This window comes from Dermacentor andersoni, chromosome 2 (assembly GCF_023375885.2).
Source record: "Dermacentor andersoni chromosome 2, qqDerAnde1_hic_scaffold, whole genome shotgun sequence".
Lineage (NCBI taxonomy): Eukaryota > Metazoa > Arthropoda > Arachnida > Ixodida > Ixodidae > Dermacentor > Dermacentor andersoni.
Genome location: NC_092815.1, coordinates 69,712,529 through 69,732,897, shown reverse-complemented (window position 1 = coordinate 69,732,897; position 20,369 = coordinate 69,712,529). Strand labels below are relative to the sequence as shown.

Below are 20,369 nucleotides of genomic sequence, written 5' to 3'. Positions count from 1 at the left end.
CGCGCCATCAAGTAAACAGGCAGCGGGCAGACACCGCCGCCGCCGCTGATGCTCGCCGCGGCTTCAGCGTAATTAGGAGCAGGCCCTTGGAAGCGCGCGGCTGGCCCGTTTTTGTCTGGAATGTTTCTCGGGAACTTGGGTAGCGCCGCGCGAAGCAGCCCGGCGTAAAACGTCGCTGGGAGGAATCTTTCTCTCTCTCTTTTATTTTTTGCGCTTTCTTCGACCCCTCTTCTTGGGGGTGCGGTCCGGTCGCGGGGAAGGCCACGAGGGGGACGCGGAGAGCAAAAAAAAAAAAAAGGGGGGGGGGGGTGCGATCGCTCCGACGCTGGTCGGCACCTCCCCGGGGGTGTGTTGGTTAGAGAGAGGGGGGGGGAGGCGCACACCGCCGCTCGTTCGTCGGCGGGGGTCAGTGTCTGTCTGTGCGGGTGCGGCGGTGGCGAGAGCGTCAGCTTCGCTTTCCTTTGTCCAGTGCGTGGACGCTGGCCACGCTTAGCCGCTGGCGCTTAGCCGCCACTGAGGGTCGCTACTCAACGTCGCGCGCGCAACGCAGACGGACTACACGGCAGGCGCTATGGCTCCGGACTCTGTCGAAGCGTTCATATCCAGCGTCAAGAAGTACCCGATACTCTACGACTGCAAACGTCTCGGCTACAGGGATGTTGAAAGAAAGAGGGAGGTTTGGGAAATGGTCAAGCAAGAAACTGGAATGGAAACCGGTAAGTGACAAACCCGTCGTCGCGCTTCGTCGTCGAGACAGCTGAAATGGGACCCCGACTGTTGTCGCCCGTACAGTGGGATGCTTTAATTTCCAGTGTTCCCCACTTTATCGCGCTTTGCACGTTCACTGTCGAGGCCGCCAATCGTCAGTAAACATGATGGACGCGTGTTGCATGCTTTGCTGTTTTTGCTGAACAAAGGCGGCGTGCGTTTCACGTGACGAGATCGGCAGCGCGCACAGTTCGAATTATTTTTTTTCGGTCTCGCGGGCTGATCGGTACTGTGGTTACGGTACGAATATATCAGCGATATTTTGAACACGTGAAGCGGGCACCTGACTTTGTGATACGGCCGTGGAAAGTAAGTATAGTGGGTGCTGAAATGATTGCCGAAAACTTGGGCCTCCCTGAGGTGACCGCAAAGCCAGCAGGTAACCGTCGTCGCGGGAGCGATATCCGCGCAGTGTTCGCCGGCTGATCTCCCCTCCCCCCCCCCTCGTTTTCTTTTTTGCACTATATGAACTAATCACGTGCTGTAAGTCTGTTATTTTAGGATGCCGCTTTTATGTATTGCAGTTGACGACTGTCAGCGTCTATGGAAATCTCTCAGAGACCGGTACATTCGAGAACTGAGGGCATTGGAACATCCTAGCCAACTGCCTTGGGAAGCACGGAAAAGCAAGTGGACGTACTTCAATTCCCTGGACTTCTACAAGGACTGCGGTAGAGCTGCAAGGTCAGTGTTCGGTCCAATGTTGTTTGCACCATTTGCTACGCGCACGCCAGGTCCACTTGGCAGCCGAGAGGCGTTTCGCCTATATGACGAGTGCAAGATAGTGACTAAAATAGTGACAAATATAAAATTAACCGTCAGTGTACAAGACATTGGAAGATAGCAATGCAATGTTTATTCTTATTACTTCATATTGTATTTCTGAAACACAAAACATCTTTGGTTGCTGTACCCTAGCCCTTTAATTAGCTGTGTTGCACAAGCAACATTTCAGCATTTTTTTTTTTTTTTTTTTTTACATTCCAGAGCCAAACAGCCACTGGGTATTAGAGACACAGGTGCTTTAGACCACTACTCCAATGGAAGTGAGCCAGCTGTGTTGGAAGACAGCTTCACATCAGAAGGCCCTCCTCCTGCTCATTCCCACTGCCCTAAACTGGTGATGGGTTCTCCACAGGCAGCGCCCGAGGACTATGCCCCACTCAGGCTGCACCAGAGTCCCGAGCCACCCGAGAAGAAACCCATGCTCAATAATGAGTCAATGGACTCATTTGAATCGGAGGTACTCAACATCCTTAACCGTCCACTCGACGAAGACGAATACTTTGCACTTTCCATCGTGCCTTCCCTGCGACGCCTATCCTTGAAGAAGAAGGCGCTTGCCAAAGTCAAGATACTTCAAGACCTGGCAGTTCTTGAGTTTGGCGAATGAGAACTGCCAAGTGATGTAACATTTGTTCCCCGTCAGTGCCATATTTACCAAAGGAAGCGTGGGACCAGTGATGCCATGAAGAGAGAATATTCCGTGCCTTTTCAGCTGTTCACAGCAGCAAGACTGAAGTCTAAAAAATGACGCTGTGGTGGGCATCGAAGCCAAGAGCAGAGAAATGGCGACACGCCACCTAGTTAAGTGGCAACCACAATGTCACAACAGTCACAGCTCTTGGTTCAGTTTTTGATGCACTGTGTTATGCAAGAACTGTCTCTATAAAAAAAAAAATCTTCCAGTGCACAGGACGCTGGCTATGACATTCAGGGATTTCATTTTATTGTAGTCGTAGCCAAGCCCGACGATGACTAGCGAGTCTTGCCAGGTGCAAGGCACAACTGGCTCTGTTGCCGCGTCCCAAAGACAGTGATATTTTTCTAACATGTGCCAAGGACACTCCATGAGTGCCAGTTAGTGGAATTAAGTCTACACTGTTACTGTTCAGGTGCCAATGTCTGTTTGTGTGTGTCATAATGAACTGTATATGCTGCCATGCAAAGCCAGATCTCTGGAACATTTCTAGAAGTTGCAAGTGCCTTTCAGTGCTGTGCAAGTTCCATCCTTTTTTTTCTTTTTTTTTACAAAGTGTTTGCAGTAATAAATAGCCATTTTGGTGATTCTGAGGTTGTCCTTTATTGCTGTCACTTTTTCTTTTTCTCTCAAGAGCATATTTTGAACAATGTACCTGTAGTAACTGAAGAGGACTATAACTTTAGGAAGAAAGCTGGGTCATTGTTGCACAGTTGTCCTGTGATATGTCAGATCTAAAATAAAAATACCACTGAACATTCTGGGAATAACAAACATGACATGAGGCACATTAGTGCAGTCATCGTTAAAAATGATAATGCTATGCGGCAGTACCTAACTGCATGGGCAGTACGGACTAGTTGTAACCATTGGTGGGCTGTGCCAAGTCTCCACATGCTCTGACGACACTGCATTGTATGCGAAAGTCTCTCTCAGAGTCGCAGAGGTAGTTTGTCCATTCTTCTGGTGGTGTCGTAGATCACAGTTTTGGCTCCGGTTTGTGTAGCGACACGTAGATCACTGTGCCAAGTGCGATGATGGCAGGGATTCCAAGACCAACCGAGGTAACTGAGAGCACTGTCACAGAAACATGCTCCAGGGGCCTCTCTCCAAACCCACTCGACATAGCCCTGCACACAGCAACCAAGAAATGCCATTTGTAATACACAGAAATCGATACAAAACTATATGGACCTGCCGTGGTTGCTTAGTGTCCATAGTGTCGGGCTGCTGAGCACGAGGTTGCGGGATCAAATCCCGGCCACGGCGGTCGCATTTCAATGGGGGCAAAATGCGAGAACACTCGTGTATTTAGACTTATGTGCAGGTTAAAGAACCCCAAGTGGTCCAAATTATTCCGCAGTTTCCCACTACGGCATGCCTCAGAATTAGATTGTGGCTTCGGCACGTAAAACCCCATAATTTTTTTAAGAACATTTTTATGCTAGAGCTGCCTGCCATCCCATTATTGACAAGCTGCTGCTGCTTTTCTAGTCCTACCTGCATGAATGACTGGGAAACTGTTGCAAGAACACCCCTGGCTAAGGAGGATAAATAAGAAGAGTGGAAAGGACCAATGTGGAGTTATGAATTCTTCAATAGATAGTTGTTCTCAAAGGGACCCCCAATAATTTTGACGATTTTGTACAAACGTACTGAGTCATTAGAGTAGGTCCTTCTGATCATTAATTCATGCATCTAAATGCTCCGCATAAAGTGTGCAATTTATTATAAGGTATTAAAAATGTACATCGCTGCCTGTCGCAACACACTGCTGGGCTGAATTTTAAGCCGCCCCTACCCATTTGACGCCATTTGCCGAAATGACATTAGCAGGGCGTGCTATCCGATTGGCTGCCCAGGGCACGTCGTCAATAATTTTGCAGCTTTATGGTGAACAAATGTCATTCGTAATAGTTGGAATGTTAGTTAATTTGTTTCTATAAAAAGAAAGTAACGGAAAGAGAATGCACAAGAACAATTTGTCACTACACTTGACCACTTCCGGCACACAGCAAATGTTGTCTGCTAGTGTTACAACACGCTCCATTTTGATGAGAGCTCCGCAGTCAGAGTCGGTCTCGGTCTTTTCGCGAGCACCATAATTCAACTTTGTTGCGTTGTGGGCTGCAAACGTAGCCAATGTCAATACAGTCGAACCTACTTATAACAATATTCAAGTGCCACGAAAATTCCATAGTTATAACTGATAATTGTTATAATAATAATAATATCCTCTATTTCATGAAAATATTGCAAATTCAAAAACTGGTCAGCCCAAGCTATGAAGGCTTGTCGGGCTGTACCCGGCAGTCAGTAACAAGTACTCAAAAAAAATAAAGCAAGGTTGGCAAGCTATAAACTTAAGCAAGCTACAAAACAAAAGCAAACTACAACACAAGAGGAGGCTACAACACAAAAGCAAAGCACCAAAAACAAACGCGAGCTACGAGCAATAGCAAGCTACAAAAGATATAAAGTGAAACAAACAAGGATACACACCAATCTAGGCCAAACGAAACTAATCAAAACTATGGCACAGGCTCTAATGAGGACTAAACAGAAGAATAATTGGTTTTGAGGTACAGTTTGAGTGTCCGTTTCGATGAGATAGAGTACAGTTCAGTGGGTAAAGAATTAAAAACCTTAGGAACATAATATTTTCTGGTATAACGACCAGAAAATATTATTAACCGGGTTGAATGAAAAAATCAAAATAGGGGGGTGGCAGAGCTGATGTGAGAAAACTATACAGGTGGGGAGGCCAGTGCCCCTCCCCACCACCTTCCTCTACCCGGCTGCAGATTGTGTTCACTCGTTTAACTGCTTCTTGGGTGCTCGGATCGCTTGTAACAAGTCGCGGCTGTCGGCGTTAAAGCATGGCACTGCTATAACAACTGCAAAGAGGTGTCACGGGTGGCAAGCAATATGTGAGCACCGCTGAGGCATCGCTTTAGTGGCCACGAAAGGGGCCTTTTAAAAAATGCGAGAAGGCTGCCGGGGCAGCCTGTCAGCTTGAGAAATCCAGAAGAAACGCTGAGGAGAGATCGCCACAACCATCTCGCCACGTACTTCTCACTGGCTTGCACGAGAAAAGCCTATGTCCGTGAGCCATGCATGCTTTACGCGAAGATTGCTGCCATCTTTCTCCAAGGCATCCACGTGTTCCACGTAGTGCTGCGGAAGGTTCCTCACGAAAACGAAGCCCCGGAGGGACTGAATCATCTGCCGGCCCTCCTGTGAGGACAACGTTGACGCAGCCTGCCCTACCGCGTCATCACTGCCATTGTCACTATCTGATGCAAGCACATTCTTTCTGATCTGATGCAAGCACGTGCGCTTTCTTTTCACCGGCAACATCGTGCGTTGCCGACGATCTGTGGGTGGATCAACCATTTACCGCTTCGGTGGCGGGTCAAGCGAAGCTGAGAAACCGCGTGGCCAGGAACGACTTCGATGCAATCAACAAAGCAGAACGCGAGCGATTAAACTGTTAGCAGAACTGTGGTGAATGAGGAGCCAGCGAGCAACATGCGAGCAATCTGCTTGCGGCACAGTTGGTGCGGTCCATTGGTGTTCCGGAGGGTGGGGCAGTGTAAACCTATGGGCGTAGCCCATTCATGTTCGGAGGTGTGGAAGGGCAACAGGAGAGAGTCGCGCGGAGGAGGCTGGAAAATGAGCGTACGGTGGCAGCGGCCCATCGTGCAGCGGCTCGAATTTCTCGTTTTCTTTTTTTCTTTTCAAGGATTTTGCATTTCACTACCTTTCAGCACAGACACCTAGCAGCCAGACTTCATTGTTATAACTGATAATGCGGTATAGGGGCATTGTAGTAAGCGGGTTATTTCACCATGGAAAACATATAAAAATCAGCATTGCAGCAGCTTCTCATTGTTTTAACCGATATACTGTTAAAACCGGTATCGTCATAAGTGGGTTCGACTGTATGTCAAGCTGCGACATCATGTCCCTCTGCAAGGCAGCAGACGAGCGGACTGGCTGCAGCGCATCGGACTGTCACTATTCAATTGGCCCCAGGATTTGCGCGTTTGCGGCCGCCACACCGGAGGATTACTACCACAATAGCGTTTCGAGAGTCCGGTATTCGGGTAAGAGCAAGGAGACAGGGCCTGGCCGTTTGACCGTGCCGTTTCACAGTATGAGCAGAAGTGCATATGTGAATGGTCTGCACAGTGCAGCCACTTGGTGGCACGGAGCTCAACCACACACAGTAGCAGTAACGAAATGTATTCTTCTTTGCTGCTGGTGTAAATTTTTCGCAGGAGTGTAATCGCTAACACATTGTTTTTGTAAATGTTTAAAATGTTTTACACTTGGTTAGAGCAATATTAGCGCTTTTTTTGGCTGGTCAAGCTCTGCGCCAACAGGTGTCTGGACCGTGCGGACCGATCAAGCTGCTCACGTATGTCTACGCTAAAGTTCTTTCATCAGCTTGAGTTTATGCCTCCACCCATCCATCGAAACGTCCAGCTCACCTGTACACTCTTAGGCAAAGTTACACCCTTTGGGGTGCATCTCTGCCACACAACGATAATCGTCATCTGCCTTGCTTACGTTTCCTTTCTTGAAAACGCCGCGCTCGCTACTTTCCTGGCGGGAATGCTTTGTCATGCTGATAACGTGCATGCCGTTCATTACTGGAAAGTACCGGGCTCGTTGCGTTAAAGGAAGGAAATGCGGACAAGACAGATGACGATTATTGTTGTGTGGCAAAAGGGTGTAATTTTGCTTAAGAGTGTAGTTACCGGAATACCAGATAGGTTCGACGCTGCGACAGTATGCTCGCAACGCACGCTGCTTTGATAGCTCTCGCTTGGGGTCGACTGCCAAGCAGCTGGCGGAGAGTTTGGAGAGGCTTCATGCACTCGTTCATAGAGGACCAGAAGTCTACAACACAACATGCCATCATGGTGCAGAGCTATTGAAGGCGAAACTTAGCCCCGATCACTCGGCAAACGAGTTCAGGAGAAAATGCATGACTATGAAGGAGGGTAACTTATAATTGTCCGTAGCTCTCTTAATATGAGACACTTCACACAAATTGTGGTGTGAATGATTAACTTTAGCTATACCCCAGGCAACTACAAAATTTGTCCGAACCATTTCTGGGGCCCTTTAACTGTGACATAAATGGCAAGTACTATAGCTATCACTTTGTAGTGTCCAATATTGCTGCATAATGTGCACATAGTCTTCTGTAATTTCATATTAATTAATAGTTGTGCTTCATATTCAGGTTGTATAGGATTCATCACAGACTTCTTGTTTTTTTTTTGTTTAAGAGTAACCTTCAAAGAACAAATTAACATAGACCACTACCAATGGAGATGTGGGTGAGACATTTTAATTAAACGAGTGGTGTCTATAATATATTCCTGAGTCTGCACCCCCTTTACCTTTCATATGCAATCGTGCACGCACCAGTGCTGTTTTTAATTTGACATACCTGGAAGATGTTCTTTGAGCAAAGAAGCTTTACATTGGTTAACAAATAACATACGTGAAGAAAAAAATATCGCTTGGTCCAATTACTAGGTTCACAGATGAAATTATAACACTTGACTTCTGTATCAACACAAAATCTGCGTTCAATAAGTGAAAGGGGTTACACAATGACTTGCATAGACAGAATCATGCCATAAATGTACCATAGCCTGCATACATCATATATCCCCTATAGCGTGGCACTTTCTTTACTCGCTCTCTTGTTTTCTATTAAGTTAGTATTACTAGTACTATAATACTGCTATAATATTATGTTTCTGAACATAAAAAAAGGTAATAATAATAATGATGTAAAATATCTTTGGCTTGCATGTGCATAGAAAGGATGGACATAGGAAGGATGCTGCCATGCATGCATTTCCATTGCATTTTTTTTTTTGAGACTTGCGAAAACTAATTGCCTCTGGTTGGCGATAAGATGAAGATTAGCGGAAGTTTGTCACACGTTTTGCTTTTTTGACGGGCACACAACCACACAGTTTTCTTGAGTGCGTGCAGCTACGCAGTTTGATTACGCTATGGATGTACATATTAATGTAAGAGCAGGAATATTTGAGTCTTGCGAAATATTCTCATGTGCACATCTTCAAAGCCTTGAACTATGTGCTAACAATGCATCAAACTTTCAATTCTTATAACTTTATTTCCTTTTTTATTGTTGTTATTCATGAATGAAGAGTACATATATACGAACGCAAAATATTTTTTTCTCACTTTACAGTCACCCTAGAAAAATTACAGTAAATCTTTTTAGAAATAAGTCCCTAAGAACAATTGGAATCTGCAATAAAGAAAACCGACCTTGGGCAGTCGCACATGGCAAAAAAAATCGACTCTCGAAGGGTTAAGTCGCTTTTATGTTTACTAAACCTTTCTTCCCAGTGACAGTGGTATATAGTAAAAACAAACACACTAACCCATCATTCAGTGCAACAGGGAAAACCAATAAAAAGGACGCATTAGGAGCCAGGAATATCTAACAGTCAGGAATTGGCCTATTGGCTTTGTGCTAGAATGGGACAAATGCAACTTAGCAGCCACAAGAACGTCATGAATAGGAAATTCTCTGCAAGGTTCTACTGTATTTGCTATTTCGTAACACCAGTCTATCACAATAAATTGACTGTTTGCCTTAGATTCCCTTTAAATTTAAAGTACGATTTGTTTCATTAGCATACAATAGTTCAGCTTACATGTTCGTTTCATATACATAAAATAATGAAATGCCACTTTTGGTGCTCTGAAACAAGCCTACAAACATGTACTCATTAATTACAACACATACTAATGAGAACCTTTCAGGTCAGTGTCCAGCAATGGCATTCATAAAATTTCCCCACTACTCACCACGTGGCATAGCTGTTTTCCTGGTACCAGCCGTCACCTTCTGAGCCAAAGGCCACAGTGACAGCTGAAGAGGCTACTTTAGGTGCCCTATGTGCAAGCCATGCTGTTGCCACATTAAAGCTCCACCAGCTTGCAGCAGGGGTGAGGTTTTGATATGCAGCATCAACCGATAGTGTCACTGTTCTTCCTGCGTCACGATAGCAGACTGGCTTCCAATGAAGATAAAAGGTGGACGAGGAATTTTCATTTTCATCAAACAGGGCCACACTCTGCAATGTAATAAGAGTGCAACATAATGAGAAAACACGCGCACAATTACTCCACAGTACCAAAGGCAGTTGTGCTCGTGCATAGGCAAATCAATCCTACATATTATAGCTAACCAATAAGAAAAGGAGCGCAGATGTAACAATTAGAAGAGCTACAAGTCACATCTGCTGAAGTAAAGAGCATTCATGTGGCAAGAATTTATTTGCTAACTACACTGCAGTTGCTGTCCCTGTAAAAAATGACACTAGAATGCAGACAGCAATGTTACGTAAAAGAGTATGCAGCATTCATGAGCCACATTTTAAACTAAAATATGTATAACTCTTTAGATGAGTACCCTCAATAAACAATGAAGCTTTCATCACAGGTCAGCCCCTCAGCCTTTTCTCCTAGGTTTCAGCTCGAAAGCTCGCAAATCTGCAGGTTCTGAAGAGAACATGTTACATCATACCTAGAAGGCTTAAACCACCTTGACATATATTTAAGATGACAAATAAAACTGTATCAAGGCATCTAAAGAAGGCATTACATAAAACTGGTCTTACAATGAGTAGTGATGTGCTTGCTAAACTTTGCATTTTATGAAGCAGGTTTCCTTATAACAAAGTGCACTCTTCAAGAATGTAATTTGTATAGGAGAGAAGCAAGAAGGGACACTTCTACTAATTCAGAGGGACCAATCTTCAACAACTAATAGAGTAAGGTCAAAGTGGTGGGGGGCGGGGGACAATAAACAGTGCAACTTTCTTCTAAACTTTTTATCCCATACCCACTACAGGCTACCCAGCCAAGTTCAGCTTTTGGCAAAAATACCAACCACAGGCAAGCCTACATATTTTTGACAAAGGCTGTACATGTAGGAGCCACGTAAGTGATAAGTGAACATGCCTTTGGCACAAGTCTGCTTCTGGCTGTGTACAGTGCAGTCCACTATTAAAGGGAACACTCTAACGTGTGGCTCTTACTTAGCTGCTACTCTAGCTCCTGAGTGATGGCTGAAGCTATGCCAACGGAATGCACAGCTAGGTGTGTAGAAAGGTGCCACTGCCACCAATCGCAAATCATCCGCTGCAAAGCCGGATGACTGTACACTTGCCAGGAGGTAAAGTTCACACATACTCTAAACTTATGCTTTTAATTTAGCAGTGAACCATGAAGTACATTGACTTTTTGTTTTGGCATAGATTCCTTTGGCATTTGGCAGAGAAACATACACATTCACACATTCCAGGCTCTATTTACTTTGATTACTTTGACTGGACTATTCTAAACAGCAATTATTAGCCCACTACTCCTGAAAATATTTAGAGAATCTTACATAATGCTCCGAAATTTTATATTTCGCTTTTCTACTTTATTCAATTTACGCTGTTTTCACTCTGCTTGTGCATGAACATTTTTGCGCTTAAGGTGATTCAATCTCAACCAAAGTTTGCGTGCGTGCGTGCAAAGTGGTGTGTAGAATGCAAGTATCAAGGTCATATTATAATTTTGGCAATTTTTATTGTGCGGTTTTGGGGGGAAATTGGGAAACCCCTCCACAGTGTCCTCGAAAATGGCAGATGAGATTAACATTTTTTTTAATAAAACGAAACAAATTTAATTTTTAAGCTTCCTTGCCATCTGTGCTCTATGTGCATAATGTAGGCTATATTATAACACTCACTCAGTCATGATATGAATCTCCAAACCTGCACAAGGGACCATACTTTTTCCCACTCTCAGAGATACACAGAAAAATAAATAGATAAGGTTCTGATAAACTAAAAACACATTTGAAAAATGGGAGATTAAACTCTGTATGACACATACAATTTTATCCAGTTAGCTTTATTATTACTGAAGATAGATTTCTAAGGTGGTGCATCTTCCCTTAACTTCCTAAATTCAAGTTGTACTCAGTGGCAAGTCAAGAATAGCATGCTCCACCTGTTCTTGGACAGATCTCTACCTGTTATTGGACAGATGGGGCGTTGCGTAAATGACCGACTTGGGGAACATGCAAAAAATATAGAAAATAATTATGGTGAACGGCTAGTAGAACACTGCAGGGCTAGCACCAATTGTATTCCATGGTTCCGAGACGTGAATATTTTAGATAGAGGCAGGCAGCATACGGCACGTGAAACCTTGGAAGATTTTTACATTAGAAAAGCTGGTCCAAATTGTGTCAGTGACAAATCTGTTTTCCTGTAGGAGGCCGAGCAGAAATTTCTTTCACGCTTACTCAGATAACATGTTTTTACCCGAATCTACTTGATGCCTCGTATGCGTGTGCATTCACTCAAGGTCGGGAGGGCTATATATGTAGGATGCTCTTACTCTCACTACACAGTTGAAGTAAGCGCCCGTGTTGTCTCTTTTCTTGTGCGTGTGGTTTTGACGTAAAACTTGTTTATTCTAACTAGCCTAGCAGTTCACTCTCCACCTGTTCTCCATCTGTTCATCCTCCTGTAAAGAAATTTCCTTACACATCACAGAGGCACGAAAATGAGGCACCACGGAGGGTTAACAACAGTCAATGTCCTTGGCAGGTGCGTGCGCAAAGGATACAGGTCACAGCGCAAGCAAAACACCACTACATACTTTGTTGTTGAGAAGTTGGGCAACGGCCCTACTCACTGTAAAAACGCCTGGTGTGTACTCATCATCAAAAGTTCTTGTACTGCTGATACTGTAGCTGCTGTTATGAGAGGAGTCGTCAAGAACAGTCAGCTCGAATGCAAACTGTGACGTCTTGCCTAGTTGAGGTGAAAGGTTGAGCAAAGAGAGCTGAATTTGGCTACTGTTGCTTGTGTAGAAGAGATGCGGAAACTCGATGTCATGGCCATCGCTGTCTTGGACTTCAAGCTAAAAAGATGTGGAAACAGGTTAAGAAAGCTATTGAAAGTTGAGGATAACTAGTACACTTGTAATGTGCTTTCACAGCACGCACAATTGCAGAAAGAGAAAAGGCATAAAAAATTATATACGAAAAAGGTAGGCATTTGCTTGTCTTTCAACATTTCAGCCATCCTGTACACAGGACAGAAACCCAACAATTTTCCACTTTACTTAAACTGATAACAAGCTGTGAACAAACATACGTAAACGATTATAAAACTATGCCAACATTGAGATGAAACAAGCATGGCTTACAGAGAATGTAATTCCTGCTATATCCATGGTGATAAACAGTGACTCGTGTTAGTATTTGTACCCTGATGCTATAATATCGGCAAAATGTTGTTAGTGACTAAATTAAACAGCTCATGTCAACAATAGCACCTGTAACAGTACTGTACAGTCTACTCACTTTGAAACTGTCACCACACAACATTTTACATGCACATTTATACTGGAACAGTTTCACAGCTCATTTTACAGAAAAATTAATGAAATTTATCTATAATTAAGAGTTTTGATGAGTCATTCCATAAAGCACACACATGAACATCTATGGCTAAATGCAGTCATCTTACATATCTTGACCAAGTGCAGAGGCCTCACTCCATATGTTGCAACTGAATATACCACACACTGAAGAAATGAAAAACTAGGAAGGAGCATGATGTCAAACCATCCAGCCTTTGAAAGGCATCCTCTTCTGATGCTGTTCTCTCATGGCTTTAACTTGTGGAATCTTAGGAAATGTGCATATCATGCATTGAATCCTAGGAGCAGCATGCTGTACATGGCTTGGGTCACAGTAGCTTAAAGTGCTGGTTGCTTTCTGCTGTTGTCATTACAATGGCAACACTAGTTTTATGTTAGCTTCATGTTGCAACTTCCGAGTGGCCGTGCAACTGGCACAGCAGACGAGCAGATGGTGAACCAAGCCAGACCATGCGAGGCAGCTAGAAACACACTGCTTGCCATCACTTGCCTGGGTGCTTTTTTCCACAATTCCTCCTTTCTTTTTAATTTTTTTTTATGACTAGGATTCCAGGTTGTCACATGATGCTCCCTCCTAGTTTTTTTTTCCCTCCACAATGCCACAGAAAGGCCATGTTGTTAGCATGTAAAAGTATATGAGCAATGCACCATGTTGGTAGTACACATCAGACAGATGCAATTAAAGCTACAGCCTGTTTATCTCAATTATACATAGAGGACAACTTCTACAATGAAAGCAACTAGATGTTCTGTCCAATGTGTTTGTGTAATTCTCCTATATCTCCTATATATTCTCGACCCTGTGTAGTGTAGAACAATGGGCAAGAAAGAAATTTTTCTGGGTCCCTGACATCACAAGATGTCAGCGCACACAGCTCAGTGACATATAGTGAGGCGTAGATGCCACTTGGTTTCACTGCAATTTAGGCGTGTCAAGGACAGAGTGCAGTGGACCAAACCAATGGCTAACCCTGCAGACAATACAACCACAGCCTTTGATTTTCCATCTACAGCAGGTGCCTTACAACAGTTATTAGCCATGATGAAGTACACCTCACTTGTGATTTAACTACTTTTCTCACTAACATGGGAGCGGCATTGCCCACAAGCAGTGTTCAAATAAAGGGCTTCACTGCTCTACTATTCAGTCGAATGTATAACGGTGACACAGTTGCTCACCAGACTTACATGCAGAGTAGTTCATCCATTACATGCTGCCCTCTTTCTCTTGAACATTACTGTGCACTGCTTTATGTAATAATATGCCAAATGTAATGACAGGATATTGCAGCAATGCCAGTGGTGCTTGTACATTCATTTTACCCGAGCAGTACACTGCGTCATATTGCCCCATAAGTTGCACTGCAGTGGTCAAGATTTACTGGCTGGAGATAAACATGGGTTAAAGATATGACAATCAAATACAATGCAACAAATATAAAAAACAGCAATTAATTTTACCTCGAAGCACAAAAGTGCAGGTGGCAACTTCCTTCAAATCAACTAATATTCGTGTGCCCCACTTGACGACAGAAGGTTCATAATGAACTTAAGACTGATATACCAGGTGGAATGGTAGTCTTACCGTAAACTGTATGGTGCCATTGTTTGAGAAAAACCCTTCGTCATGAGCAGATGTGGTGGCATGCGCAATAAATGTTGCAGTAACCAAGCTGCTTCCATTGCCAGTGCAACCCTGAATTTCCTTCCACAAAAGTTTGCTCTGGTCAATGTAGTGGGTGCCATTCTTCTCAGTGTTGTTAAGATGAGCCTTGTTTTCCGGGTCATTGTACTCCAAAAGCTGAAAATAAAATACGTGCAGCAGTGGGATCGACTGTTAAAACGGTATTCTTGCACAGTTTGCTTATTTCAGCATTCATTCTCTCTGCGAACAAAGCATGTTGATGCTCTCTCTCTCTCTCTCTCTCTCTCTCTCTCTCTCTCTTCTTTTTCTTTAATGTGAAAGTTTGCTTGGAGGCATAAATGGCTATATTTCTTCTCTGTTTTGTTCATGCTGGTCATATACTTGAAGGTCTAGGTATCGAGAACAATACTCTAATATGCGTATTTGAAAATGACACTTTCATTGCGTCTTCTGTCCACATTACATGAGCCAACTGCTGGCTTACACAATGGGCCATTCCCAGGCCACTACACACTAGTCTTGACTTAAGATGAATAACTTAAAAAGTTTGCATAACTGAACTTGGCTAACTAATTGCACTTCAATAAATGCTCAGAGTAAGTCAGGATGACTACGAACTATATGCTCTCAAATGCCTAAGATATGTGCCACTTTTCTTGAAGCATAACTGCGAGTCGGCCTAGTTGGAACAGATTCATTTTTAAAAACACTTTGAGCGCAAAACAAACAGGGACAAAGAAAAGGAACAACACAAGGACGAGCGCATCATCCTTGTTTTTTTCTTGTGCTTAAAGTGTCCTTAAAAATGGCTTTGTCTGAGTTATGTAAGATACCCAGTATAATGATGGAAATACAGAATCTTGGTTTGTTTTTACAAGACAATAGTTTCATATATCACATACACTACAAATTGCTACTTAGGAGTTGTAACTTTTTAGTAGCAGTGGCTATGAAAAAACAAAAAATTTCTTCTTGATCATGGAAAATTGTGTTTCTAATATTTGCATGCAAGAAGAACAAGATATTTCAATAACTTGTTGCATATGTTCATAGCACATTATCAATTCCCATTGCAGCTAGCACTCATATGTACTCAAATTTTAATATATATACAATATCTATCCCCAGGCAAGGTACTTTTTCCTACAACTTTATGCACACTTTACGAAAAAACACATCAGTGCTTTCTTTTCTTTCATTGATTCATTAATGGAAAGTTGATCAAAATCTACGTAAGCTCCTTAAGCTCTCGGAACTCTTACTGCTGCTTAAAGCTGAGCAGGCAGGTTCATAACACCTCCCCCTCACCTTTTTTTTTCGTTCACATTATTGTAAGCATATAAAACTAGTGAACTAGTGATTGACGTCAAATTGCATACTATTACACGATACATACCTTATAGCTCTTAAACTTCTGACACTACCATTTAACATTCTATGCATGCTTCCTTGATGATGACACACACCAAAACTCTGTGCACAGTTTCGACATTTAATGATTTTCTTCAACATTTATTGATTCCTGATCGACTGACTTATTTTATTTATCACTTTTGTCATCTCATAGCAACACAAGCTGTAGGGGAAACCATAGTGGAGGGCTCTGAATTAATTTTGACCAACTGTGGTTCTTTAACGCACTTAATTCAAAGTTCTCAAGCATTTTGCATACACAACAGCAGAATGCCACAGGCACGAAGCACTGCAGCAGGTCTCTGATGATTACCTTTGAGATGACGACAGCTGATGAAGAGAGGACAGGACCACTAAACGCAAAGGTTGTTTCGCTCAGGTTGTGCCCGCGTAGTGATTCCCATGAAATGTCAATGAGTTTGCTGTCCGGTGGGGTTTGGATGCCAAGTGCAGCTGGTGTCCCCAAAACAGACCAAAAATAATGCAGAGTGTCATTTGAGCCTTCGGCTGTGACGTAGCAGAGGCCACAAACCTCCTTGTCCTCACAAAATGGGTTGAGATGAGCTGTGAGCTGGAAGTACATCAAAGTTGCGTGCACATCAGTCAATGAAAATAGTATTAAATAATGACAGCATCAAGTGTAAAGGCTGCACTCAACTCTTGAATGCATAGACAAAATGCAGTGGCAGAAAAACAACAGATTTTGAGCTGCACCTTTCAATTAACGATTTCTCCCCGGTGTTACACTAGAAAACAACTATTTGAACGTCACACAATATTTTTGAAGATGCAGGAAACTCAAACGCAAAATTTCCTTGCAATGTAAGCGTGCAAGCAGAAACTGATCGGTACCTTCAATACTCATGTCAGCAGGCTAGGTAATGCAGCTCGCACCCAGAACATAAAGAAATTCCGCATTCTTGCCTGCCTCCTTCCACAGGTTCCCACAAGCAGCTGCATTCTTTTTCCTTTGGGGAAGGGTACTATGTTTAACAAGTTTTAGATCACGAGCGGAACCAGTGGGCATGTGTGATGCTTTCATCATTAGCATGCATCAAGACGCACTGGGAGCTAGGTATAAAAGAACGGAAACTGCGACAAGTTTCCTTCCTGAAGCGAGCCTGTTCCCTTGGTTGGCTAAAGTCCAGTGTTGCCCTTATTCTATTGCAAATTATCTTGTTGAATATTTCATATAATACTGGGAGTAAGCTAATGGGCCTATAATTTTTCAATTCTTTAATGTCTCCCTTTTTGTGGATTAGTATAATGTTTACATTCTTCCAGTTTTCTAGGACCCTTGCAGTCAACGGACACTTCGTATTGAGAGCCGTCAGTTTTCCAAGCATTAGGTCTCCTCCATTTCTGATTAAATCGACTGTTATTCCATCTTCTCCTGCCACTCTTGCCCCGTTTCATGTCTTGCAAGGCCCTTCTGACCTGATCTGACCTGACCCTTCTGACCTTCTGAGTTTCTGTATCCTGTTCATTACTTCTTCGAATGGAGGTATTCCGACTCTTCTGGGTACTGTAGAGGTCAGCATAGAATTCTTCCGCTGCTGTTACTATATCTTCGAGATTGCTGATGATATTACCCCATTTACCTTTCAGTGCATACATCTTGGTTTGTCCTATGCCAACTTTCCGTCTCACTAACTTCAGGCTGTGTCCATTTTTTACGGCTTTTTCAGTCTTTCTCACATTATAATTTCGAATATACCTTATTTTCACCTTGTTGATCAGTTTTGACAGTTCCGCTAATTCTATCTTATCTCTTGAGTTGGACATTTTAATTCTTTGTCATTTCTTTATTAGGTCATTTGTTACTTGGGAGAGCTTGCCTACTGGTTGCCTTGGTGCCTTGCCTCCCACTCAAATTGCTGCCTCTGAAGCCAGCTTAGTTAAGGTTCATCCATTACCTCCATGTCATCTTCATCTCTCTGTTCTAAGGCTGCATATTTGTTTGCAAGTACCAGCCTGAATTTGCCTGCTTTTACCCTTACTGCCTCTAGGTTGACCTATTTTTTCTTGAACAATTTTACTCTTTCTTTTTTCAAATTGAGGTGAATCCTAGCCCTCACTAACCTATGGCAATTGCACTTCACTCTACCTATCACTTCTACATCCTGCACTATGCTGGGATCGGCAGAAAGTATGAAATACATTTCATTTCTTGTTTCACCGTTAAGGCTTTTCCAGGTGCACTTTCTGTTGCTGCGCTTCCTGAAAAAGGTGTTCATCATTCGTAGCTTATTCCTTTCTGTGAATTCTACCAGCATCTCTCCTCTAGCATTCCTAGAATCAACGCCGTAGTTGCCAATTGCTTGTTCACAAGCCTGCTTTTTCCCCACTTTTGCATTGAAGTCGCCCATTACTACAGTATACCGAGTTTCCACTTTTCTCATCGCTAATTTAGCATCTTCATAAAACCGATCTACTTCATCAGAGAAAGCGAGTGAGTGAAGGAGTGGTAGTTTCTGGCTAACTCCCCCCCCCCCCCCCTACAAATAAATTTCTAGCTATGCCACTGGCGGAAGGTCTGCTGAAGCGGTGTACAGAGGGAATACGTAATGAACAGGTGCGTCCTGAAAAGCAAAAAAAGTAGTTGTACTCTACTTTGGATCGCATTTCTCATAACCTCTAAAGCACAGGGAACAGAGCAAGTGTCCACGTGGTGTTCACTGGTCCCGCGAAAAAGTGGCGGTGGCCGCTTATTCAGCACAGCACCGCAGACATCTTGTTTAGTGCACAGGCAATGTAGCTTATTTTGTTTCCCTCTGATGTAGTAAAACATATACAGATCAAACTGGCAGGTGCGTAAATGCAAGATTAAAAGAGCACAATATAATGTGAACTCAGCCATTTCCACCCATTTGGGAATACATTGCCTAGATAGTGGATACACACATTTTGACAGTACAACAGTGCTTAGCCATTCCTATGACAAGGTTAACAGTCGAAACAGCAAATATAAACTATATTGATGGCGCATGAGTAAGCATGGCATTTCTGACACTGTCTGAAAAAGAGAAAAGGTTTCTTGGTGTGTATGTGTAAAGGAATAAGCAGTGCTGATTAAGAGGCCACCACGGGCATAGGATTGTTGTATGTTCCTTTATTTTTGTGTACCATGTGCATGCTATATATTTTGTACGCTTCTAAGATATAGTAAAAGTAATAGTAAGTCAGCGCACGTAATGTGACCTTCTCGTCGAATCCATGTCAATTCGCGATGTTATTCGTTCACTACGCACTTACATATATGTCAAGGTGCACTGTACTCGTTTATTGTCAAGAGCTAGGCAGGTAGAAATTTCGGCGAAGGTTATACATTAAATGAGGCAGCATGTTTCTTGCCCTACACCCATCACAGATTGTTCTAAGAGGAAAAGAGTAACAAACATAAAGTCAACATCGCCTGATCATGAATATATATTCACCTTTAAAAGTACAACCTGCAGCGAAGTATACGCCCTATAGACGCATAACTCAAACGAATTTATCCAGTGTAATTACCGCGAATGGCCGGTAAGATTTGCCGCTTTTTGAAGGAAGGCTGCATTTCTAACGGCTTTAGCTTTTTAAAGTCTAGGCTATTTCTCCTATAGGTGGACTACTAAAGCAAAGGGAAATTTATCTGGCACAACTTTATATAGAGTTCAAGCCTTTAATTCACAACAAAGTAAGCAAAATGGGCGGAGACGTGCCATAGTTTACGTTTCGGCATCCACACATCACATGCGCCATTCACGGTTTAAAGTCGCAACCTAAAGTTCAATACGCCGCACAAACTATGAACAGATCTAGAGGTTCTCTGTAGATAGCTAACGCAGAGCCTCGTCACTTCCAGTTAGCTCAAAGTGGCGTTGCAATGCAAGTGCGCACAAAAAAGAAACAGGTCCATATCACACTTACCTTTCTTTGATATGCTGCGTGAGTGTGCGCAAGCAGAGCAACAAATACTACCTTCGCGATCATGACTTTCACAAGGAGCATATATCATACGCCCAGTCACGCGCCTGTCATTTCAGATACACTTGCCAGTGAAAGTTTGTCTCGAAATTCGGCCACGCTGATAACGCTGGCTGCTGATAGTACGATAGTACCTGCAGTACGCCAGTCACGAGGTTGTGGTTGTGTGTGTCAATGCCTCCTCAACTCTCCTCTGTCTCGCAAGGAAGGCCAGCTGGCGGGCTCGAGCTCGTGGGGTTATTCGCGCTTGCGCGGGCTTCGACCAAAATAAAGAAAAGAAAACTTCGCCAACTGAGTGGTAATCACGATTGTTCAGAGGACCCCGAAGTTTGGGCAGAGCATGGGCGTAGATTCTGAAACGGGCTTTCTTTCTTCGCTATCAAACCATCAAACTCTCTTTTAGCTTTCGGTTTCGCTTCTGGCTCAGCATAACTTATTTTTATGATAACTACACTAAACATAAGCTGTGCATGAACTTTCACTATTGTAGTATAGTAGACGAAACAAGTTGGTTGTAGGTATTCTGTGACGCTTTCAGCGTGCACTTGTTATGAAAACCTGAAGGCGGGAACAAGC

General features: G+C 43.2%; 2 protein-coding genes across 2 annotated transcripts; one reads left to right on the top strand and one right to left on the bottom strand.

Annotated features, from left to right (window-relative positions):
- The first annotated feature begins 368 nt into the window (after positions 1-368).
- LOC126541896 (transcription factor Adf-1-like) lies at positions 369-2,841 on the top strand. Its single transcript, XM_050188860.3, has 3 exons — positions 369-716; positions 1,293-1,452; positions 1,756-2,841. Exons 1-3 carry the CDS (start codon positions 572-574, stop codon positions 2,159-2,161), a joined length of 711 nt encoding a protein of 236 aa, XP_050044817.1. The 5' UTR covers positions 369-571; the 3' UTR covers positions 2,162-2,841.
- Positions 2,827-20,168, bottom strand: LOC126541890 (glycosylated lysosomal membrane protein B-like). The gene is made up of 6 exons (XM_050188853.3): positions 19,737-20,168; positions 16,138-16,395; positions 14,352-14,567; positions 12,014-12,241; positions 9,122-9,390; positions 2,827-3,378 (listed from the first exon to the last, which is right to left on the bottom strand). The coding sequence occupies exons 1-6, from the start codon at positions 19,815-19,817 to the stop codon at positions 3,228-3,230; spliced, it is 1,203 nt and encodes a 400-aa protein (XP_050044810.1). The 5' UTR covers positions 19,818-20,168; the 3' UTR covers positions 2,827-3,227.
- Between the last annotated feature and the right edge of the window lie 201 nt (positions 20,169-20,369).

What these genes read in the sequence shown, in the direction of transcription:
- LOC126541896 (XM_050188860.3), top strand. Translation starts at nt 572, where the DNA reads ATGGCTCCGGACTCTGTCGAAGCGTTCATATCCAGCGTCAAGAAGTAC. An exon ending in AGAAACTGGAATGGAAACCG is followed by an intron (nt 717 to 1,292) that starts GTAAGTGACAAA and finishes TATGTATTGCAG; the next exon opens with TTGACGACTGTCAGCGTCTA. An exon ending in GACTGCGGTAGAGCTGCAAG is followed by an intron (nt 1,453 to 1,755) that starts GTCAGTGTTCGG and finishes TTTACATTCCAG; the next exon opens with AGCCAAACAGCCACTGGGTA.
- LOC126541890 (XM_050188853.3), bottom strand. Translation starts at nt 19,817, where the DNA reads ATGCTCCTTGTGAAAGTCATGATCGCGAAGGTAGTATTTGTTGCTCTG. An exon ending in ACGCAGCATATCAAAGAAAG is followed by an intron (nt 16,396 to 19,736) that starts GTAAGTGTGATA and finishes ATGTACTTCCAG; the next exon opens with CTCACAGCTCATCTCAACCC. An exon ending in ACACACCAGGCGTTTTTACA is followed by an intron (nt 9,391 to 12,013) that starts GTGAGTAGGGCC and finishes ATTACATTGCAG; the next exon opens with AGTGTGGCCCTGTTTGATGA.